The sequence below is a fragment of the Hippopotamus amphibius genome, chromosome 14, assembly GCF_030028045.1.
Source record: "Hippopotamus amphibius kiboko isolate mHipAmp2 chromosome 14, mHipAmp2.hap2, whole genome shotgun sequence".
Classification (NCBI taxonomy): domain Eukaryota; kingdom Metazoa; phylum Chordata; class Mammalia; order Artiodactyla; family Hippopotamidae; genus Hippopotamus; species Hippopotamus amphibius.
Window position 1 is genome coordinate 64,864,027 of NC_080199.1, and position 25,182 is coordinate 64,889,208.

The 25,182-nt window shown below is 39.9% G+C and overlaps 1 protein-coding gene across 3 annotated transcripts in view; it reads left to right on the forward strand.

Moving 5' to 3' along the window:
• Positions 1-9,363: 9,363 nt before the first annotated feature.
• The window catches only part of VPS36 (vacuolar protein sorting 36 homolog), a 31,321-nt gene continuing 15,502 nt past the window's right edge, over positions 9,364-25,182 (forward strand). Inside the window, exons 1-6 of one of the 3 annotated variants that reach the window (XM_057707256.1) lie at positions 9,364-9,548; positions 16,504-16,572; positions 17,929-17,999; positions 21,857-21,971; positions 23,002-23,091; positions 23,817-23,903. In XM_057707256.1, coding sequence (XP_057563239.1) covers positions 9,453-9,548; positions 16,504-16,572; positions 17,929-17,999; positions 21,857-21,971; positions 23,002-23,091; positions 23,817-23,903 — 528 coding nt within the window. In that variant the 5' untranslated portion in view covers positions 9,364-9,452. Of the gene's footprint in view, positions 9,549-9,802; positions 10,042-16,503; positions 16,573-17,928; positions 18,000-21,856; positions 21,972-23,001; positions 23,092-23,816; positions 23,904-25,182 lie in introns of those variants that run through there. The other 2 variants (XM_057707259.1, XM_057707257.1) reach the window with 2 other exon arrangements.

Genomic DNA, 25,182 nt, shown 5'->3' on the forward strand with positions numbered 1-25,182 from the left:
ATATGCTGGGCGGCGAGGCCAAAATATTAAAAAAAAGAGACAGAGAGAGGGAAAAAAAAGGAAGATGCAATTAAAATCACAATGAGGAAGTTCCCTGGTGGTGTAGTGGTTAGAATTCTGGGCTTTCACTGCCATGGTCCGGTTTCAATCCCTGCTTGGGTGGGGCCAAAAATAAATAAAGTAAAATAAATAAATAAAATCATAATGAAATACAACTCACTATGCATCCACTAAAATGACGAATTACCAGGGTTTTGCAAGGAACTGGAACTCTCATACACTGCTGGTACTAATACAAAAAGTGTACAGCTACTGAAGAAAACAGTTGGGCAGTTTCTTATAAAGTTTAACATGCATTTACTATATGATCCAGCAATTACCATCTTTGGGTATTTGCTCAAGAGAAATGAAAACAAATGTACATGAATGTTTATAGCAGCTTTATTCATAACAGACCTAAGCAGAAAATAACCAAAATCTCCATCAACCGATAAATGGTTAAACAACTTCTGACATAGCCGTACAATAGACCGCTACTCAGCAATCAAAAGGAACGAAATACCGGTAAACAACAAGATGGATAAAATAGGAAAACTCAGTTTTTTCCTTCCTACGTGCAGAAAAACCCAGTCCTTCTCTACTTTCTTTTTTCTCTAGTTTCTTTCCAGTGTGTATCCTTTAACACAAAACATTTCGCTTCTGATACTTCTGGTCACCAAATATTTGGAGGTTTTTCCCCCACAACAAGCACTTCCCTGTGACACCAGCTGGGTGTCCTATAATTTAACTCAATTCTTAATATTACCTACCTGGAGTTAGTGTCATCTCCTACAGGTTAAGGGCCCCATCCCACAAGACTGCTGCCACTGCCCACACTTCAGACGCCAGTCACAAGCCCAGGTTATCACCTGTGCTTCTGACCAACCGATTAAAGATTGGAGGTTCCAGTGACCCCCTCCTGGGGTTCAATTAATTTGCTAGCGTGGCTCACAGAACTCAGAGAAACACTAACTTATCTTTACCAGGTTATTAAAAGACGTGATAGAGGATAAGAGGAACAGGCAGATGAAGTGATGCAGGGGGCGAGGTCTGGGAGGGTCCCAAGCACAGGAGCTTCTGTCCCTGTGGAGTTGGGGTGCAGCACCCTCCTCACGTGGATGTGCTCACCAGCCTGGAAGCGCTCCAAATGCCTTATTATTGGGATTTTGTGGAGGCTTCTTCATGTAGGCATGAGCAATTATTAACTCTTATTTCTAGCCCCTCTCCTTTCTCTAGAGAACTGGGACCTTGGACTCTTTAATCAATAGAAATTCATGAGGCCAGATGAGAAATTCAGGTAAGCTTTTATTGGGACTCATGCTGCAGCACGAGGGAGTGAAAACAAGAAACAGATACTCTTGCTTGTTCCCCGAAGAAGCACAAGCTGGTTCTTTAAATGGGGTGAGGGTAGGAGTGGATCAGTGCGTGGGGCAGGAGGCATAGGTTCGGTGGTCTGCCCACCCCCTTGGTGGTGCTGTGTGCGAGGATCATGGGCAGTGCCCTGCTTTTGCTCTGGGTACATTGGAAATGGCAGTAGGTTCGTGACTTTTCTAATCTTATTGTTCATAATTGCCCCCAACTGGGCATGCGTGCAGTTATTTTAGTTTCTTTGTATTCTGTTGCTGGAGGAGACCCTTGTTCAGGTGCAAGTGCAAGCATTCTGGTAGAGGGTACCAGGTCCCAGCATGTCTTAGGGGTGGGGATGGGGGCTGAAAATTCCAAGCTGCTAATCAGGGCTTGGTTGTCCTGGTGGTCGGCCCCCAACCAGGAGCCATCCAGGAGCCCACCCAGAGTCGCCTCATGAGAGCAAGAGATGCTCCTAGTGCTCTCATCACTAAGGAATTTACAAAGGTTTCGGGAGTTCTGTGCCAGGAACTGGGGGCAGAGACCAATATATATTTTCTGTCTCACAGTGGATGCATCTCAAAAGCATGGCATTACATTTAAGGAGCCAGATGCAAAGGACTACAGACCTTATGATTTCGTTTACATGAAATTCTAGAAAAGGCAAAACAGTTGTGACAGAAAGCAGATCAGTGGTTCTTAGAGGCCAGGAAGTTGGGGGGGGAGGAGGTTGAATACAAAGGGCCCGAGGAAACTTTTAGGGGTGATGATAATATTCTCTAAATTATGACTGTATATGTAATGGTAGTCAAAACTCATCAAATTGCATATTTAAAAACTGGTATGTTTTATTGTACATAAATTATGCCTAAAAAATAAAAGAACCCAAAAGAGAGAAAGGAAGGAAGGAAATTTTGCTCAATTGCATTTTTGGACAAGATTCTCAATGTGTTAAGTATTTGCCTATTCCTAAGATTTTTTTTTTTTTAATTAGGGATAGATGTTGAATTTCAACAAATGTCTTTTACTGTTTCTTTGATGATCATTTAATTTTCTTCTGTGATCTATCAATGGATTAAATTTTAATAATAGATTTCCTGATATTGAATTGTATTGTCCTCCTTGGATAAACTGCACTTGGAGTGTGCTATACCATTCTTTTAATATTGTTTATTTATTTTTGCTAATATTTTAATATAAGCTTTTGCATTCATATTAATGTGGCTGTTTTCATATACTTTCTTATAGTAATTTTGTTGAGTTTTGGTGTTAGTGTTTTTCTGGCTTCACAAAAGGAATTTGGAAACTTTCCTTTTTTTGTGCTCTGGAAAAGTTAAGTGCTAAAATAGTTATTTGTTCTGTCAAGGTTTAAAAGAACTCACCTGTGAAACTGTTGGGTCCTGAAATGTTTTCTGTTTTTGTTTTTTTGAAACTCTTTGATAACTTTCTCATTTGGGGGTTTTAAAAATCCTTTTCTGGGGTTAATTTGAACATATATAGTCTTCAAACATCCACTGCAATTAATTCACATTCATTTGTACAGGGCTTTGCAAAACATCTTTTATAAGAATCACACGTTCAATTTGAGTTTGTATCATTTCTAGAGTCTCAAGTAAGTGACCACGCAGCCAGTGCTTGCACACAGCCTGAAAAGGAATTGATGGCTCTCAGAGGCAGCCCTTTCTCATCTTGGAATTTCCAAGTAGGATAAAGCATTTGGTTATATTGGGTCAAAATGTATCTTCCTGAAACTCAGATCTAGAATTTATCACTGGGAAGGGCATCAAGAAATGATCTGGGCTAGATAAGGTTTATATACTAAGATGCTTAATGTCTTTTATTTTTTTAATGACAGAAGTTTATTTTTACAAATAGAAAACCAAAGGAGCTCCAGGTTGCTAAGCTTGAATGAATGGGCTTAGTTTTTGCCAGTTGGAGAAGCAGGCATGAACCTGAGAAAAGAGGGAAAAGTCTTAGCATTTGTTTTACTCTAGGGTTCTGTTGGCTCAAGTGTATACAGAGTGAAGGAAATTTCGAGGAAATCATTGTTATTGTTCTTAATTCCCAAACTCCCCAAATAAAACTTTTATCAGAGGGCATTTTGTTTAATTAGTCTACTTTCTAGTTACCAAGGTGAGCAATTTCTAACATTCACTTTTTATCATCTCTTCTTTCAGAAAAGGTTACAGAGAAAAGGTCTATTGCCATTTCAATATAGAGGATCTCTTAGATTCGGTTTATTTCCACACAGATGGGTTTCTCTGAGAGACCCACAAAAAAATGAAGGAATTTCAAAGTAAGACGCAGAGATTGTGGCACGTAAGGGCCTTGACATCCCAATGATGTGGTCATTGATGCAGGATGCTCTTTGGCCAGTATCTGAGCAACTGTTTGAAGATGTTCATTATCCTGCAAGCTTTGAAAGTATCTTTTCAACATCACGTCTGGAATGTGTTACTTGTTTTTGATCCACTCAGATACAACATCCGTACTATTACTTATTTTTTTTGCCTTTTAAGAAATGGACATTACTTCTGTTCTGTTGAGGCCGAATGAAAAGCATTTACTTCACCCAGTAGCTCAGGTGTCAAGAAAAATGAAGAGCAAACAAGGCACTGGATTCCTCTCTCTTTCTTTCCTTCTTTCCTTCCTTCTTTCTTTCCCTTTCTTTCTTCTCTTTCTTTCTTTCTTTTTCTCTCTCTCTTTTTCTTTCTTTTCTTTCTTTCTTTTTTTCTTTCTCTCTCTCTTTTTCTCTTTCTTTGCTTTCCTTCTTTGTTTCCTTTCTTCCTTCCTTCTTTCCTCCCTTCCTCCCTTCCTTCCTTTTCTTACTTCCTCCCTTCCCTCCTTTCCCTCTCTCTCTCTCTCTTTCTTTCCCCTTCCTTCCCTCCTTCCTTCCTTCCTTTCTTCCTTCCTTCTTTCTTTCTTTCTTTTTTGGCTGTACCTCACAGCAGGCAGGATCTTCGTTCCCTTACCAAGGATGGAACCCCACCCCCTACAGTGGAAACTTGGAGTCCTGACCACTGGTTGGCCAGGGAATTCCTTGTTTTGGTTTTTGGTTTAACATTTAAAACAATGGAAGTACAACTGACATATAACATTATATTAGTTTTAGATGTACAACATAATGATTTGATATTTGCATATGTTGCAAAATGATCACCACAAGAAGTCTAGTCAATATCAGTCACCATACACCATTACAAAATTTTTTTCATGGGATGAGGACTTTTAAGATTTACTCTCCTAGCAGCTTTCAAATATGCAATATAATATTATTAATTATAGTCACCATGCTGTCCCCATGACATTTATTTTATAACTGGCAGTTTGTATTTTTTGACTCCCTTCACCCATTTTGCCCACCCTCAACACCACCCCCCCCCCACCTCTGGCAACCACTAATCTGTTGTCTCTATGTTTTGGGGTGGGTTCCATATATAAATGAGATCATACAGTGTTTGTCTTTCTCTGTCTGACTTATTTCACTTATGTAATGCCTTCAAGGTCCATCCATGTTGCTGCAAATGGCAAAATTTCATTCTTTTTATGACCATATAATATTGCACTGTGTGTGTGTATTATACGCCACATTTTCTTTATCCATTCATCCATTGATGGACACTTAAGTTGTTTCCATTTTAGCTATTGTAAACAACGCTGCAATAAACTTGGGGGTGCAGGTATCTTTTTGAATTAGTGTCTTGCTTTTTTCCCAGATAAATAGCTGGAAGTGAAATTGTTGGATCATATAGTAGTTCTATCTTTAATTTTTGAGGAGCCTCCATACTGTTTTCCATAGCAGTGGCAGCAATTTACATTCCTGCCAATAGTGCACGAGGGTTCCCTTTTCTGCACATCCTTACCAACACTCGTTATTTGTTCTTTTTGATAATAGTCATTCTGGCAGGTGTGAGATGATATCTCATTGCTGTTTTGGTTTGCATTTCTCTGATTAATAGTGATGTTGAAACTCTTTTTGTTGTTGTTTTTAATTGAAGTACAGTTGATTTACAGTGTTGTGTTAGTTTCTGGTGTACAGCAAAGTGATTCAGTTTTACCTATGCTTGCATATATCCATATATATATTTCATATTCTTTTCCATTATAGGTTATTATGAGATATTAAATATTGTCCCTATGCTATACAGTAGGATCTTATTTTTTATTTTATATATAATAGTTTGTATCTGTTAATCCCAAACTCCTAATTTATCCCCCCACCCTGGCTCCACTTTCCCCTTTGGTAACTCTAACTTTGTTTTCTATGTCTGTGAATCTGTTTCTGTTTTGTAAATAAGTTCCTTTGCATCATATTTTAGATTCCACATACAAGTGATATCACATGGTATTTGTCTTTCTCTTTCTGACTTACTTCACTTACTATGATAATCTTTAGGTCCATCCATGTTGCTGCAAATGGCATTATTTCATTCTTTTTAATGGCTGAGTAGGGCTTCCTAGGTGGTGCAGTGGTTGGGAATCTGCCTGCCAATGCAGAGGACATGAGTTCAATCCCTGCTCCAGGAAGATCCCACACGCTGCGGAGCAGCTAAGCCCATGCACCAAAAGTAAATAAATAAATAAATAATGGCTGAGTAATATCCCATTGTATATATGTACCACATCTTCTTTATCCATTTCTCTGTCGATGGATATTTAGGTTGCTTCCATGCCTTGGCTATTGTAAGCAGTGTTGCAATGAACACTGGGGCGGGGCGGGGCGGGGCGGGATGCACGTATCTTTTCGAATTAGAGTTTTCTCTGGATATATGCCCAGGACTTGGATTGCTAGATTATGTGATAGCTCTATTTTCAGTTTTTTAAGGAACCTCCATACTATTTTCCATAGTGGCCGCACCAATTTACATTCCCACCAGCAGTATAGGAGGGTTCCCTTTTCTCCGCACCCTCTCCAGCATTTATTGCTTGTAGACTTTTTGATGATGGCCATTCTGATCAGTGTGAGGTGATACCTCATTATAGTTTTTAAAAAATGCTTTTTCATATTCTTTTCAGTTATGGTTTATTACCAGACATTGAATATATTTCCCTGTGCTACACAGTAGGACCTTGTTGTTTATCTGTTCTATATATAATGTTTGCATCTGCTAATACCAAACTCCCAATCCATCCCTCCCCCACCTCTCCTCCTTTGGCAACCATAAATATAGACTCTATATCTATAAGTCTGTTTCTGTTTCATAGATAAGCTCATTTGCATCATATTTTAGATTCCACATATAAGTGACATCTCATGGTATTTGTCTTTCTCTTTCTGACTTACTTCACTTACTGTGATGATCTCGAGGTCCATCCATGTTGCTGCTAACCTCATTGTAGTTTTGATTTGCTTTTCTCTGATAGTAAGCGATGTTGAGTATCTTTTCATGTGCCTATTGGCCATCTTTATGTCTTCTTTGGAGAAAAATCTATTTAAGTCTTCTGTGCTTTTTTTTTTTTTGATTGGGTTGTTTGTTTTTGTTATTGAGTTGTATGAGTTGTTTGTATATTTTGCAAATTAAGCCCTTGTCGGTCGCATCATTTGCAAATATTTTCTCCCAGTCTGTAGGTTGTCTTTTGGTTTTGTTCATGCTTTCCGTTGCTGTGCAAAAGCTTATAAGTTTGATTAGGTCCCATTTGTTTATTTTTGCTTTTATTTCTATTGCCTTGGGAGCCTGACCTAAGAAAACAGTGCTACAATTTATGTCAGAGAATGCTTTGCCTACGTTCACTTCTAGGAGTTTTATGGTGTCATGTCTTATATTTAAGTCTTTAAGCCACTTTGAGTTTATTTTTGTGTATAGTGTGAGGGAGTGTTCTAGCTTCATTGATTTACATGTGGCTGTTCAGCTTTCCAACAACACTTACCAAAGGACACTCTTTCGTTTTTGATTGAAAGTGTAAGTATTTTATTACCCTTCTAAAATATTACAAAATTCTTTTGTAAGAACGGTAAAATGTTTAAAACAAGCAGTATATATATTACTATTATTGCTATTTAAATTTATTCCACATTATGACCTTTTTTAAGTATGTAATGGGATTTTTGTTGTAGTTATAAGACTACATAGATTGTGCATTTTCTCTCATTCAAGGACTTCGCCCAATCAAGTCTCCCCCACTCTCATATCTTGTCAATTTTTTGCCTTCAATCGCAGCTCCACATATTATTTCTTCCACCTTAAAAACAAAGAAACCCACTGTACTCTCTCACAACCTCACTTCCCCTTGTGTTTCTGGGCAAAGAAACCAAACCATTTCTTTGCTCTCCTTTGCAGCAGAATTTCTCAAAAGGGTTGTCTGTACCCTGTCTATAAGTTCTCTCCTCTTTTTTCTCTTTTTATTTTTATTTATTGGCTGTGTTGGGTCTTCGTTGCTGCGTGCTCTAGTTGTGGCGAGCAAGGGCTACTCTTTGTTGTGGTGTGCGGGCTTATTGCAGTGGCTTCTCTTCTTGCGGAGCACGGGCTCTAGGTGCACGGGCTTTAGTAACTGCAGCATGTGGGCTCAGTAGTTGTAGCACATGGGCCCTAGAGCACAGGCTCAGTAGTTGTGGCTCACAGGCTTAGTTGCTCCACGGCATATGGGATCTTCCACAGACCAGGGATCGAACCCGTGACCCCTGTATTGGCAGGCGGATTCTTAACCACTGTGCCACCAGGGAAGTCTCTCTTTTTCTCTTTTTTTTTGATTTTTCTTTTTTTTTCTTTTTTCTCTCTTTTTCTATTTTAAAGTCAGTCCATGAAGGCTTTTTCTTCCACCACCCCATTGGACCACTCTTGCCAAGGCCACCAGTACATCCACCTGGGAAAAGCAGCACCTGACCCATCAGTGGAATTGTCACAGCCTAGCTTTTCTTCTCCCTGTATCACCCCTTCACTTGGCTTCCAGGACTCCACACCCTCCTGGTTGCCTTCCTACCTCACCAGCAGCTCCTTCTTCATCTCCTTCTCTGCACCCCTTCCTCCCCTGACCTATGTTACTTTGGTCTAAATGAGTATACCCCTGCTCTTGAGTGGAGGCTGTCCAACTTCGTATGTTGTTAGCCATCCTTCAGGACGGTGATTTTCTTTCGATTAAAAAGTATTGAGAAATAGCCTCATCAGCAAATAAAAAAAAAAAAAGAAAGAAGGATAAATGGTCAAGTGGCAAAAAATAAGAAAAATGATAATGTCTGCTATAGCCAGGGAAACTTGGCCTGGGTTAAGAACAATTTGCTGGTAGGACTGCTTCCTGGCTAAATAAGTCCCCAACATGTAGCAGGCTCTCTAAATTGTGTTCAAATTCTTTAAAGCAGTCATTCTACTTTGGGAAGACACTCTAAGAAAATATCCTAAAGGGGAAAATACATATCAGTTGTAGACGTACAAATATAGGTGCTCCATTTATAATGCAAAATATATAAAGACATGAAAGGGAGAGCAGCGGAGGCCCAGCAGGTGGGAGTGGCAGCCAGGGCCCCTTCTGTGGGGGCTGACCCACAGGTACATTACAAGAGATCTATATCCTGAAATATTGTCTAGAGTAAATTCATGAGGTCCATGTTAATACTGGAAGTGTTTAAGTGAAAATGATTTTAATGGGAAAAAAGAGGGGCACAAAATAGTACATAATGATTGAAGCTGTGTGGAAACAATTCAGGCCATAAATATTCATTTGGAAATTAAAAAGTTATCATTTACAGGCTTTAATGAACATGGGCCCTGACAAGAAAATGGCACATATGCAGGAATAAGACACAGTAAGGAAGTCCAAGCTGCGGTCTGGGCTCCCTCAAAGTCCCTTGTAAGCTCCAGGTTTGTGCCCAAGCTGGACAAAGGATGGGGTGCCATCCCTTCTGTGCCCCGACGGACCGCCAGGGGGCGCGCCAAGCACGTCTCCACGTCGCCGGGCGCCCCCGGGGCGCCGCGCGCGTTCCCCAGGGCGCCCCGGACGGACCGCTCCCTCCCTGCCGGCCTCCGCCCCGCCCGCCACCAGGGGGCGCCGCAGGCTGCCCGGCGCTCGGCTCGCCGCCCCCCGGAGCGCCAGCGCAGGCGGGCGGGCGAGCGGCGGAGGCCGGCCGGGCGGCGGCCATGGACCGCTTCGTGTGGACCAGCGGCCTCCTGGAGATCAACGAGACGCTGGTGATCCAGCAGCGCGGCGTGCGCGTCTACGACGGCGAGGAGAAGGTAGGGCGGCGGCCGGCCCGGCCTCGCTCCGCCACCCCGGCTTCCCGGCCCGGCCTCGCCGCTCGGCGCCGTCCCCGCCCGCCCGGCGCCCGGCCCCGGCCCCGGCCCGACTGGGGAACGGCTCCCGGAGGGCGCGGCGCGCCGGGGACCCTGGCTGCGCTCCCCGATCGCGGCGGGCGCGCGGCGGGCGGGCCGGGTCCGCCTCTGTCCCGAGGCCGCCGCGTCCCGCGCTCCCGAGCCGGGCGTGGCCTCGGTCGCCGGCACCTGGCGGAGCCGGAGGGATGAGGCGGTCCCGGCCGCAGCGGGACGGGGTGGCGGGGGGAGTCTCCGAAAGGATTTCCGAAAAGAGGAGCCGGCCTCTTCTGGGACGCCTCGGCCCGTAGGCTCCGTGTCCTGGTTGGTTGTCGTCCGGGAGGGACATCAGAAGGCAAGTCTGATCGTTGGCCGAGCGATGTCAGTAGGCCGTGCCTGGTGACCCGAGCCTTGGGAGGAGGTGTGTTTGCAAAGAGAAAGGAGGAACGGTATCTGTATTTCACAGAAATATTAGCATTCGCTGGAGACTTCCGCCAGACTGCAAATTCTCATCCTGTTCTGGATGAAATATATAAGCTGGAATCAGGGAAAACAAAAAAAGAGGTGGAAATCCATTTACTCACCAGCATTTTTTAGGTTCCAGAAGTTCTCACTTGCTACCTCTCCTTCCTTTGCAGTTTCGGTAGCGAAATTTCCTCCTGTACTTGCGCACACGTGGCTGGACCCGGAGCTTTTCCTGTCTGTGCTTTACAGAAGCCCGAGGCCGCCTGGAGGCCTTCTAGGCAGTGGAGGGCGGGGGTCGCGCAGCCATGGGGGGACCCAGGTGCCCTGCCTGCCTGCCTGCCGGAGGGCATTTTTCCATGTTTCCATTATAGAGTCAAGATCTTTTTCTTAAATCATTTTCTTGGCCTTAACTCTGTTTACTGCTTCAGTACTTTTATGAAGCTGATCTCAAATTGGGTTTGCACCTTTGGGTTGGAGTGACAAGCTAAATGTTTTTGGTTTTGTAAGCCGAGGTTACATCTTTGGAACTGTGGAGAATGGGAAGCTTAATCAACCTCCCCTCCCTCAGGGGCATGGAGCTTGGCCCCTACCCTCAGGAACGGTTTTCAAACACGCTTTTGCCAATCCTCACATTCTGTTGTTCTGTGAATTCCAATATGCAAATTAGGGACACGTTGGCTGGCACATAATATGACTGTGGTATCTTCAAAACAGTACAAAATCAAAACCATTAGTACCCGGATATGAAAAACCACTGCTGAACCAGCAAAGTCTAGTTTTTCCTTTATTTTATGTTAATTTTTTTTGCTTGTTTTAGCAGACAAGTAGGTATAGGTATAAGAAGATTAAGAAAAGAGTCATGGGAAAAACTTAGTTGAGACCCTTCTATCTCATCAGGAATTCTTTTTTTTATAACCGTCTCTTTTTATTGAAGTATAGTTGATTTACAATGTGGTGTTACTTTCAGGTGTACAGCAGAGTGGTTCAGTTGTACATATATATACATATGTCCTTTTTCAGATGGTTTTCCATTATAGGCTATTGCAAGATATTGAATATCGTTCCCCGTACTATGCAGTGGGTCCTTGTGGTTAGTCAAGAGTTCTTAACTGTTCTGCAAGCTGGGGGTGGTGCAGGAGGGGTGTAGGTGTCTTGAAATCAAAGCAGAGCCCTGAGGCAAGGCTGCTCCACACTGTGGTCCCTGGGCTGGATCTACTCAGTCCCTTGCTGAGCTGTCCCTAGTGTGACTGAGGGTCGGACTGATTCCTGGGGGAAGTCTTGTGTCCTGGCTTCCTCCCTTTGCTGGAAGGCATCCAGACCTCGCGTGGTCTGAGGACTCCAGGAAGCTGCACATCGGCCTCCGGATCTGAGCAGGTGCCCTTTCAGAATCTCTCACTGGCTGCCTTGGTCTCAGCACTGCAGTGCAGACCACTCAGCCTTCTCAGCTCTTCACACAGCACGTTCCCCAGGCCAGCGGGCACAGGGCTAAGACCAGTGGACTCCCCCTACTCATCCTAGTATCTTCTGGCTCATCATGGGTGTGAAATACATTACAACAAACAAACAATCGAAACCTTGAATAAGCAGAGTACCTCCTGTGTGCCAGGAGCTTTATGTAATTTAATCCTCTCAGTGGGCACATGAGGTGGGTATTTTACTGAGTGAGAAAAGAACTCTCAGAGACAACGTGAGTTGCCCTGAGATCCTCTGAGTTAGTTATCAGAAGAGCCAGGAGTTCAGTCTCTATCTCAGAGCCTGTGCTTTGTTCACTGTGCTGAAGCCCTTCACCAATACAGCAGCCGCCAGTGCCAGACCCTTTCTGTAGCGTAATGTGTATGTTCTGTGTATGTTTATGGAACATCCTCTGAAGATGAGGACACAGATAACCTCCATAGGTGGTTGAGAAAACTGTGACCTGTCCAAGGTCACACAGTTAGTAATGGGTGGAGCCAGACCATTGCTCTTTCCACCGCCCAGGTGCTTCTTGCTTGTTTATACAGGCATGTTTTCATGGGCCCCTTATGACGCGATAATGTGTTGTTCTTATAAGCAGTGTAGACAGCTCATTTGTTTCAATTCACAGAAGCGTCCGTAGCCTCAGCTAATTTAAAAAGTAATGTAAGCTGTGTGTAAAGTGGCAAGTTGCCCACTTATACTAGAAAATTTAGAAAATGTGTATTTTCTTTCAGCTGGCTCTTTCACTTTTAGGAATTTGCCCGTGGGAGATAATCAGAGATGCATAAAAACGTAATGAATGAGGCTGTGCATCTCAGCAGTATTATGTGTGTACTATGTATTATTATGTAGTATAGGGGAAAATTGGGAGCGATCTGAATGTCCACCATAGGGACTGGTTAAATACGACATGTCCTCATCAGCATGAGGCGTGGCTAACCATAGGCTGCTAAGTGAACAAAGCAGGTTATAAAACTATAAATATCATGGCCTCATTTTATTTTAAGATTATATCCACACACCCTGCCTGGTCTGATTATGAGTGATTTCATTTTCTTTTTTATATTTAAGAAAACAATTTTCCAGATTTTCAACAGCATATTTTATAACAGAGAAATGTTACATGAAAACAAAATAGTAAGAGCTTGTTCAGTGAGTGCCTTAAGTTATTTTAACTACTAACTTTTAAGTAGTTGAAATTGTTCTAGCTCTGAGTGGCAGAAGCAAACCAAGCCTACACTTGTCCGTCCGGTTGAGCTCATAATCCCTTGGCGTCCCTGAAGGGAACGATTACACAACATCTTCACCGAGAGCAGCAGCGCTGTCCCTGTGCACGTTGTTCATCCACATAGTGATGGAGTGTCCTCTGGCTTCAGCTTTAAACTCACATCCTCATGCTTGGATTTCAGTCAGGTGACATCTAGTTTCCTAACCAGGACAATTAGGTAGTTATGCTGTGTGACGTCGCATCAGGTACTCTCAAGCTGACAAAATACTTGCTTCTGAAAAAGTGAAATCTTACTCATTGGCAAAAAAGAGATTTTTAGAACAGCTTAAACTCAATTATTTGGTTTTGCGTACACAACATTAACCAAAACATTTGTAACCAGACCGAGTTACATGCCAGGAGGGTATATGTGTTACTTCAGATGCAGAGGAAAGCATGGAACTCCTAAGCCTTTTTTCTGAGAGGCTGAAGTGCTTGGTGGGAGAATCCCTCACGGAGTGTCTTCAGCCAGGTGGTTCAGCAGGTTTCCTCCCATTAAAGCTTATTAACCACATCATTTAAACGTACTAATATTAAGATATTAGTAATACAGTCAGATGTTACTCTTAGAAAATAATACTTAAAGCTCACATAAAGAAGTATTGGTTAAGTATTATAAAAGGACTTTTTTGACAAAGTGTTTCTGCTCATGTTTGATTTAACAAAAGAATTTATATGCATCTCGGAGTTGCATGAAGTTATGTTTGCCTGTAACAAATTCCTTTTTTTTATTAGACAAGTAATAAAGTTGTTAAATATGGGTAAGCCAAAAGAAGAAACTTGAAATAATCAGTAATCCTTTACCCATAAATAGTCACTTAGCACATCCTGTGTGTGTGATTGTGCCGGTGCGTGTGTATGTGTGTGTGTGTAACTGTGCTATGTATGCTATTTTGAAATCTTTTTTCCTATATTAATATCATGAGTATCTTGTAATATACTGTCAAGTGCATACATAATTACATTTATGAATATTTTTACTTAAGAATGATATACAATAATGTTCTAATTGGTTATTTACTTGATACACATTTTTAGCCACATTATTTTAAACTCAAAAGGATTATTATTTGTAATAATCTGGACCCTCACTAAAATGCTTTCCTTTGAGTTTCTGTTTTATGAATTGGACCAACCTTATAACTTTTGAAATAATTCATTACTCCTCAAAAGGGTATGAGCACATCCTGCCCTATGGCAAATTCTACTCTTTAATAATTAGAGTGAAGAGAAGGTTTGAATGTATTTCGTTTTTAACGGAAATGAAGGGGCTTGACTTTTCAATCTTTTGGGTTCCAACTCTAAAAATTGCTTATATATATAATTTCCAGTGCATAATAACAGATTATGAGGGTTAAAGCTTTGCTTCTAAAGACCTAGCTGGCATTTCTGTGATTGTGTTATGGTTTTAAAAAACATTTTAACATTTATATAATTTGCACGACACAATCCCATGATAAAAAATCAAAACCCACAGAAATTTAGAAGTCTCCCTCCCATCTGCGTCTCTTTGTCATCCAGTCCGCTCAGAAGTCACCAGTGCTTCATTCTAGAGAGTTGTATTTGTGTCATACACAGGTGTTTGCATAAAATACATTGTTTCTTTACTTTTTAAAATATAAATGTAATATACTGTGCACACAGAGTTCTGAAACTTGTTTTTATCACTTAATCTCTGTGGAGAATTTACCATATTTCAATAATTCTAAATGCACGTCCCCCCGCCCCCACCCCCACCCCCCATTTTAACAACTCTGGGAGCTGGATGTATCTTACAATTGATGGCATCTTAGATTTTATCAAATACAGTAAATACGCAAAGAGTCTCCTCATTCTTTTTAGTGACTAAGTTGTCTTTCCTTATTTGGATGTGCATTTCCCTGTTGATGGACATTTAAATTGTTTCCTATCCTTTGCTTTTAAAAAATAACAATGAGTAACCTAGTAGCATATTGTTGTGCACCTGTGGGAATTCTTCTGTGGGATAAATTCCCAGAAGGGCATTGATTGAATCAAATGATTTGTGTATTTATGTTTTTGACAGATGATAATATACTGCCCTCCATAGCAGTTGTCCCTCCAATGGTGTGTGCAAATGCTTATTTCCCCAACACATCAGTAGCACAGTGTTATCAAACTTTTGGACCTGTGCCAATCTCATGAATAAAAGGTGTATCTTGATCTCTCTCTTTTTTTTAACTTATTTTAGGCTGTGTTCGGTCTTTGTTGCTGCACACAGGCTTTAGTTGTGGAGAGTAGGGGCTACTCCTCGTTGCAGTGCTTGGACTTCTCATTGCACGGTTCTAGGCGCATGGTCTTCAGTAGTTGCAGCACATGGGCTCAGTAGTTGTGGCTCGAGGGCTTAGTTGCTCTGTGGCATGTGGGATCTTCCCGGACCAGGGATCGAACCCATGGCCCCTGCATTGGCAGGCGGATTCTTAACACTGCACCACCAGGGAAGTTCCTTGATGTTCTCTTAATATGCCTTTTTCTTATTATCAGTGAGGTTGGGCATCAATTAATGTGTTTGAGAGTCTTTCTGTGAACTTTCTGTTAACAGTCTTTGCCCATTTATCTAATGGATTATAGGCTATTTTCTTATTGATTTGTAAAAGTACTTTATATATTAAGGAGACGTATATATTTGTCTCTGACGTGAGTTACAATTATTTTTCCCAGTCTGCCATCTTTGCCCTTGGTGGTTCTTGCCAGGAAGAATTTGTGTGCATGCGTGTATGTGGAGGGGAATTGATCAGTCTTTTCCTCTAATGCTAATGAGTTTGATGTTTTTCTTGGAAAGACTTTCTCCACTCAAGTGATTTAAAATTTTTTCTTGTAATTTTTTTCTAGTTCTTTCATAAATTTTTAACTCAAATATTTGACCTATCCAGAATTTATTTTGGTACAATGTGTTAAGTATAAATCTTACTTTGTTCCCCTCCCCCCCCCCCCAGCCCCCACCGGGCAACCCAGGTGTCCCAGTGCCATTGATTGAATCTCTATCCACACTTATTTTCATGTGTTTGTGTCTTTTTCTGCATTTTCTTGTTATTTAAAAAATCATTTGAAAAGTTATATGAGTGTTTTACACAAATTCAATCTCATGGTAAAAATTCACTCAATAGTGAGGTGTATAGTTTTGAAAAAGGGTCCTTTGTTTCTCTTTCTCCTATTCCCTCACACATTTTCTGAGATAACCATTGTTAACAGATCATTGAGTATTCCATTAGACCTTTTTCTACTGCTTATATGTATATATACACACATCTGTCTATCTATCTATAGATATATCTCACATCTAGTTTGAGGGATATGGAGTTTATCTGTGTCTATCTGATTACATTATATGCAGTTGCTTTCTTCCCCATCAACTTGTGTCTTCGAGTTCCGTGATAGTTCCTACAGCTCTACCTCATTATTCTTTTTAACCCCTGCATGGAATTCATAGTATGAATGTATCACACTTGATTTAACCACTTCCCTATTGTTACATAGCTGGGTCGTTTGCACTTTTTTCCCAGTTTTACTGAAGCTTATGAAGCGTGTGGCATTGCTTCTCTTTAACTTGTGATAAACCCTAATTCTAAAATGTTTGTTTATGTGATTGACTTACTGTTGTGCAATTCATGGGGAAGAAAACCTGGACCACATTGAGTGATATGTTATTAATATTTTGTGATGATCTTGTTTTTCTAGATAAAATTTGATGCTGGGACCCTCCTTCTTAGTACACACCGTCTAATTTGGAGAGATCAGAAAAATCATGTAAGATCAAGTTTTTTGTATCTGTTCTCGGTTTTATGTCACTGATTTTTTCTTCTTTCTTTTTTCTTTTTGGCAAAACTAAAAATGGATGCGATAAAATTTCATTTTCACATGTCAGAAGAGTGTGTCCCATGCGGTCTCTCTGAATGGGGTACAGATAGAGGAGTTAGGGTCTGGTCCTTCATTCAGCCCCAGAACAGTCCGTAGTTACTGTACAGAGAGTCATGGCGACTCTGGTTTTTTTTTTTTTGGCGACTCCTGGTTTTTAAGCACGAATCTGATCCTGATTGTTGTTGAGAGTCAGGAGGTCTGATGAAAAATGCACGCTTCTACTTAGATATTGAGAGGAACTGCCTCTCAGTCACTCAGCAAGAGGAGAGACTCCCTTGTTTTCTTTGCATTTCTGGGAAGAGAGGACTCAGTTATATGTATAGACCTGATATCTTTATTCCAAAGAGCTTTAACTTGAATGTGTGTGTGTGTCTATCTGTGTGTAAATTTTTGTGTTGCCAGTAAAAGAAGGAATCTCTTCTACGTTCTTTTTATAACTGCTAACCCCCTCCCCCATGAAATTTTAATTCCACAGATAAACTGTATACTGTACTGAGGCTCTTTGAAAGGTCACGAACTGCTGCAAACTCTGACTCTTTTTGCCCCCCAAGATCCAATTTTTTTTCCCATTAGTGGTGATATTGGCCTTGTTGATGATGCATGCCTTACAACTGGTAATGTTGCCTAATTCTTTTTAAAGAAATACCTTCAAGAAACAAATCTTTTCTGCAGGGTTAGGTGTCCTTAAACCGTATGTTTATAAATTAAATTAACCTTACTATAATTTTTTTGATTATCATGTAAAGGAGCTAACATTGAAATCCTTAGACCTATTAAATGCCAATCATTTGTAATAATTTTAAAAATCAGACATACTAATAAAGGGAAGCCACATTAGTATTTTCTGTTAAAAATTAATTGTGGGTGAGTGAGTGAAGTGTAGAAAATTATAAAGAGGAAAAATCAGCCGTATAACACACTCTTTAAGGTTGTTTTATCTGTTCTAGTTTCTGTTTTCTGTATGAGAATATACTATATGTAAAAATTTTTCATGTGAATACTGCTGTTTAAAAGATGTACCTCCTGTAAAAACAAAGGTAGTTGCAGCTGATTTTAAACCTATGTTCTTCCACACAGCATAATGCTACCACAGTATTGTTTTCATTCAATTTTTCCTTGTTTATTTAAGGAATAAAATAACATTATTACTTTTTATTGTTTTAATTACTAAGCACCTTAAAGGTATGTGGCACCCCATTAAATCTGTACATCAAGGATTTCTGATGGGTCTTGGTTCCCTCCCAGGAATGCTGCATGGCCGTTCCTCTTTCCCAAATCGTGTTCATTGAAGAACAGGCAGCTGGAATCGGGAAAAGGTAAGGTCTGTATATTACAATCTCTGTTCACAAAAGCGCTTGCAGTCAAGCTGTCCTTGTTCACTTGGTTGAGTCATTGCTCAGTCAGTTGTGGCTGTGGCTGCATGCATGCCGGTGAGTCTGATGCTTGTGTCTGGGGCTTTGTGAGTAACAGTGGTTGGTCAGAGCTCTGCTAAGAAGGTATTGTCCTGGGGGAGGAGAGAAATAGGTGAGGGAGATTAAGAGGCGCTAACTTCCAGTTACAAAATTAATGAGTCATGCGTGTGAAAGGTACAATGTGGGGAATATAGTCAGTCACTAAGTAATAGCTTTGTATGGTGACAGATGGTAACTAGGCTTATCAGGGGATCATTTTTAAATGTATAGAAATACTGAATCACTCTGTTGTGTAACAGAAACTAACATAGTGTTGTAGGTCAATTACACTTCAAAAACTACCAAACAGACTCATGGAAAAAGAGATCAGATTTGTGGTTGACAGAGGTGGGGTGTGGAGAGGGAAGGGAAAATTGGATGAAGGTGGTCAAAAGGCACAAACTTCCAATAATAACAAGATAAATAATAGGGATGTGATGTATAACATGGTAAATGTAATTAACACTGCTGTACATCATATGTGAAAGTTGTCAAGAGAGTAAATCTTGAGTTCCCAGCACAAAGAACAAAATTTTTTTCTATTTCTTTAATTTTGTATTGCATATTCACTAAACTTACTGTGGCTGTCACTTCATGAAATCATTATGTTCTACACCTTAAACTTATACAGTGTTGCATTTCAATTATAGCTCAAATCTGGGGGAAGATATCTATGTTAAAAAAAAAAAAAGAAGAATAAATGGAAGTCATTCTTAAAGCACGAATCAAGTACTAAGGTTTCTGTAATAGCCTCGAGTCATAATGAAGGAGTGTGGACCAGTTGTCACTGTATATATCTCTATATCTCCACAGACATTTACTTTTTTTTTTTTTTGGCCGTGACATGCAGGATCTTAGTTCCCCAACTAGGGATCAAACCCAGGCCCCCGGCAATGAAAATGTGGAGTCCTAACCACTGGACCACCAGAGAAGTCCCTAGACATTAGCTTTTGTGTGTCTGTGTAGCTATCATTCAGTACTTAAAATTGGAAATGACCCATCTGAGAAAAATACCTGGACTTTGCTCCTGTTTCTAGTTGACCATAAAGTTTCTCAACTTCGACTTTTTCAGATATCAGTGTTGAATGGCGTATCACAGGGGTTACTGTCCAAACTGGAACATTTGTTAGAGTCAGAGGGGACACTGCTTATAGTTAGACCAGGCAAGCGTAAAATAGGACTGCCCCAGGTCAACCAGATGTTCTTACCCTAGTTTAAAGCTACAGGTTAAAATGTTTCTGTTTATTCACATATATGAAACATCTTGGCTTTATACTTTATGTGCCTGTAATCAAGGGCAACTTATGAACAAATACTGCCGATAAGGGCTTGTTTTCCACATGGGCTTATCTTCAGCTTTAATGTAGTTAGATCCTTCAATAGAAGTGAAACAAATATTAAACTTCCCTGGAAGTGCAATGCATCCTTAATTATAATGTTGAAGCTAGTGTAAAAGATTGCTTATTTGACAGAAAAAAAACTAATCAAATTTTGAAAAGATTAACAAGGCATAGACTTTTAGAAATATTAAGATATTTCTCTGATTTAAATTTTCCACCTTGTCACTTTTCTCCATCATATTGAGTTTTTTTTTTTTTTTTGGTATGATTGACAATACAACATTACGTTAGTTTCAGGTATACAATGTTGTGATTCAGTATTCGTATATATTGCTTTTCTTATTAAGTTCTCCTTTTAAATTTAATTTAATTTTATATTGGAGTATAGTTGATTAACAGTGTTGTGTTAGTTTCAGGTGTACAGCGTAGTGATTCAGTTATGCATATACTTGTGTCTATTCTTTTTCACATTCTTTCCATTTTGGTTTTTACAGAATATCAATCAGAGTTCCCTGTGCTATATACCATAGGTTCTTATTAAGTTCTAAAAACTTTAAGTGTGTTCCAGATCATTTGACTTTTTCTCTGCTGTATTTCAAGGAAATCTAAACTCTGTAACAAACATAGTTAAATATTTACCTTCATATTAGTGTCTTATTTTTAAATATCTCCAGTGAGGAGGAGTTCAGTAATATTCCAGGTTAACTTTTCTCAAATATTCTCTTTAGTTCCCAGCTCCTCCCTCCCAAAATTACCATATCTCATTGAGTCAAAGATACACGTGCATTTCCACCTTGTAACCCAAGATGCTTCTTTGAATTGATGGATTTTCAACTTGGTGAACTATGGTACTTGAATCACCCAGGAAGTGCATATATGAAAAAATTAGCATGGATCTTTTTATGCTGACTTTGGGATGTTTAAACATCATTTTGTATCATCTTTTAGCTTTCCATTGGGTTTTCTTTGACAAATTCTGATAGTTGGGGCTCAGGTTTTTTAGTTTTAAAGATTGTATGGTGCTTTTGCTCAGTCACCTGATCTTAATTGTCATAGTTTTGTTGTTTACCTGACAGTTCATTTCAAACAGTCCCGTGATTCTGCTTACACGGTTTTATTTGCTTACCTCACTTAAAGATGTTCATCACCAAGGAACCAATGCAGGGTGCCTACAAGCCTGGCCCCAGTTCACTAACCAAAGTGTTTGTTACATCAAGGAGGCCCCACACATGGCATTTCAATTTTAGGGTGATATTTAGGCAAGTATATGGGCCTGAACAAAGTAATATTGAGTAGTAAGTGTGTCTCTAATGGGGTCATAAAGAAAAAGCTCTAACTAGGTATGCAACATACTTTGAGTTTTTTGGTTTTACTAATATTCATAGAAGATTGTTTATGGAGCTGGTTGGGAAAAAAACAAGACATGAAACTGAACAGAGTGGTGTTGTTAATGGCATAGAAGATAACAGTAGTCGTAAAGATCATGGTAGTTTGTGATTCTAGAGCAGCAGCATTTTAAGAGGTGTTTTGCTGTAGGATATCTCTCTTGATCATGCTGCTGATTGAGTGGCATTTTCCAAAAATGACACTGCATAATGTTAGTTTTGGATGGAGTTTTAATAAAATGTCATCTGGCCAGTTTGACACAGATAAGTTTTCACATTTTGTTTTCAAATGAATAAGGCTGTATGGTTTGGCAGAAACTATACGCCACCTGGTAACCTTTGGGGATGACTCTGTAGATGGAAAACCTAGTCATAAACCAATATCACAAACTACTGCAAATTTTGCAAATTTATTTTGAACGTATTTCCTAAACCCCCATTTTTATTTAGTCTGTTGAGTTAGTAAGTTGAATTTTTTGGTTCATAGCTGATAAATTTTAAATAGAGATATTTTTGAAAGGTTCATTAATACTGAATTGATACAGATTTTAAAAGGATTCCTTTTAGGATGTTCTTTGTTTCTACATGATTTTTTCTTAAATTTATTTATTTATGTATTTATTTATTGGCTGTGTTGGGTCTTTGCTGCTCTGAGTGGGCTTTTTCTAGTTGCAGCAACTAGGGGGCTACTCTTCATTGTGGTGCACGGGTTTCTCATTGTGGTGGCTTCTCTTGTTGCAGAGCACGGGCTCTACGTGCTCGGGCTTCAGTAGTTGTGGCACACGGGCTTAGTTGCTCTGTGGCATGTGGGATCTTCCCAGCCCATGGATCGAACCTGTGTCCCCTGCATTGGCAGGCAGATTCTTAACCACTGCGCCACCAGGGAAGTCCCTCTACATGAATTTTAAAAGTGGCCTGAAATATATTAAAAGTTATGAAAATAGAATTAGTGATTTTTAAAAGACAATTAAGTACATTACATTTGCTCTTTCTTTAGTGCCAAAATAGTGGTTCATCTTCACCCAGCTCCTTCTAGCAAAGAACCTGGCCCATTCCAGAGTAGTAAGAACTCCTACATCAAACTCTCCTTCAAAGAACACGGCCAGATTGAGGTCAGTTTCTTTATGAATGCAATCAGACTAGAAATGTGTGCTTGTGTGTATTTTTGTTGTTTGTTAATAGGATGGAAGGCAATATTGTTCAACATACCAGTTTTCACCATATTTTTACAATAAAATGTTTATGATATCAAGCCTTATCAGTGGAGAATGTGAAGTTTAGGTTTCAGTGGGAATGGGAAGCAGGGAGGATGTGGTCATAGGGAAGAGTGGAGGTTGGAAGTAGGCTAAGTCATGGCATTAGGCTACCAGTTAAGTGTTCAGTGCTAGCATTTGTATAAAGGGACAGAGTATATAATGCAGTGAAATGTTTAACCGCCTCGGAATCTGAAAGTTCACCAGCCTGATTAGGTTCTTATTCCATAGTATCATAGTGTATATGTTCTGATTAATAAGTTGCTATGTAAGCATTCTTTAGGCATTTATAGGTGTGTGTTTATCTCCCCATCGAGATCATAAATTATTTATGTTCTTTTTCTATATAGCACCTGACCCAGTGTTCCTCGCGCAGCAGGTGCTGGGCAAACTTAAGTGACTAACTGAAGTCATTCTCACTGTAGTTGAAGAATATAGTTGATTTTTTTGTGAGCGTGGGCATGTTTTGGCCCTAATATCTGGCCTCACATTTCAACTAGCCAAATTATTCTCTGCTTCCTTCATGGATAATGGTTGTGTATTTTTCTTGGCACTGTGTCTATTTCGCTATAGATTGAAAACAATGCACGTACGCAGGATTGTTTAAAGTTAAGTCTATTTATTTCATTGTCACTCATCTCTTTGTTGAGAATAGTTCACTTTATGTAGAAGGTCAGTTGCTTCTTTTTTTTTTTTTTCTTTCCTTTGTGCTTTCTGAAGTTGATCCAAGAAAAGAACTTCCTTTGATTTCCTTTGATGTCTCTGAGAATTCTAGGCTTGTTGCAAATGACCGAACAGACCTTTCAACAAAAGAGATGTTAAGTAATGATCTGTACCAGGATGCCACAGCCTGACTGACTCACTTAAAGTGTATGTATGTGCATAACAGTTTTACAGGCGTTTATCAGAGGAAATGACACAGAGAAGATGGGAGAATATGCCAGTTTCGCAGTCATTACAAACAAATCGAGGACCCCAGGTATTTTTTCAACTGTTTCCTAATCCAGTATTTTTAGCTCTGTACTTGCATCTTCATTAAGGGGAAAGAGTTCTGTGTTTATAAATCTTGCCAGAAACAAAAGAATGATATTCTAATTAAAAACTGATTTTCACAGAACCTTATTTAGTGCTCTATAGACAGTAGACCCTTGGTAATAACACATGACTACTTACCAGGGTAATTTCGGGGTGGCAGAAGCTAGACTCCCCTTCCTGCATTCTGTTCTTTATAATTAGCGTGGCATCTGAGAGAACAGACAGTACCACTGGGTGACATTTTCAAGGCCAGTCTAATTAACCACCAACTGTGGACAGACACTCAAGTGTGTAAAAGTAGCTTATATAGTAACTGTCAAGTACCAGAATTTTAACTTTTTTTGCACATTTGAGACCATGTTAAATATCTGATACATATATAATAGCTTGCCAAAGAAGAAAACGAAGAGGAAATTTAATTTATATCTAAAATACAGAGTAAAATATACCATCTGTTGTTATGTTCAGTTTTTCTTTATAATGATTTGAAGGTCATTATGTGTGGCAATAAACCGACAAATGTTTTGAAAGGAAACCAGATGTAATTGTGTGCTGTTTTCCTTGGGTTCTTTGTGGGTCCTCTCCCGCCATTGAAAACACAATGTGGTGGGTTACAAAAGATTGTGTCCTTCCTATTTTGGACATTTATTTTCTACTTTTGTTTTTCAGCCAGGAAGAATAAGGGCTGTAGGGATTGTAGGTATTGAAAGGAAACTGGAAGAAAAAAGAAAAGAAACCGACAAAAACATTTCTGAGGTAATTCTTACACAAGCTCAGGTCAGCTGTCTTTTTCAGCTATCTTGCTTATTCTTTTGGATACAGCTGGGACCAGCTCCATTCTGTGTATTGGAATGTATTTAGTTTGCCTGAAACCACACAGTCTCTTATTCCATGTAAGGGTCTACTTCAGGTTGGCATAATTTAGCCCAAATGTGTTTTAAAAACCAGAAAGGAATAAAAAAAAAAAAAATGCAGATTTGTTTTCTGTGATGTTAGAAAACATCATGAATTATTGTGTGTAAATTTTAAAGTCTAGATGGAATTGATCGGAGGATACTCCTAATGAATTCAAGGTCCTTTGTATAATTATTTTGGACGTTTGATTGACTGAGGTTGAGGGGAGAACGCTGTTCTGTGGCCCTTGACTCTGACTGGACACCACATAGTTTTATGCTGATGACCACTCGGGGACCAGGCACAGAAGGTAGTAAGACGGCCTCAAACCAGCTCATCACTTCTCCTAGGAGAGCACCCCTGGGCTTGTACTTTACAGTGTTTCTGAAACCTCATCATTTATGAGGAAATTCAAGTGAAGGGGAAAGAACTCTAGTTAAGAAAATGAGTTATGCATTAGATTTGGCATTTAGTTAACACATCTAAACGTATCATCTGCTTTCCCATGTTTATATGAAAATGGTCTTGGTTTTTATGAAATGATTCTGTGAAGCAGTTTTTTAGTTTTTATAGTAGTTTATAAGTAAAATTCCATTGGTTAGTGCTGTTCATAGAATTTCAAAGACTTATCTCAATCAAAGTCTAAACTGTAGTTACTGAATACCTGTATTAGTCAAGGTTCTCCAGAGAAACAACCAATAAGAGATATATTCTTTTTTTTTAATAAATAAATTTATTTATCTATTTATTTAATTTATTTATTGGCTGTGTTTGGTCTTCATTGCTGCACACGGGCTTTCTCTAGTTGCTGTGAGTGGGGGCTACTCTTCATTGTGGTGCGCAGGCTCCTCATTGTAGTGGCTTCTCTTGTTGTGGAGCATGGGCCCTAGGTGCTTGGGCTTCAATAGTTGTGGCACATGGGCTCAATAGTTGTGGCACACGGGCTTAGTTGCTCCATGGCATGTGGAATCTTCCCAGAGCAGGGCTCGAACCCGTGTCCCCTGCATTGGCAGGTGGATTCTTAACCACTGCGCCACCTAGGAAGTCCAAGAGATATGTTCTTTTGGATACAGCTGTGGATATCTTTCATAGATCTTTTATATCTATATATAGATATCCAAAAGATAGATATCAATATATA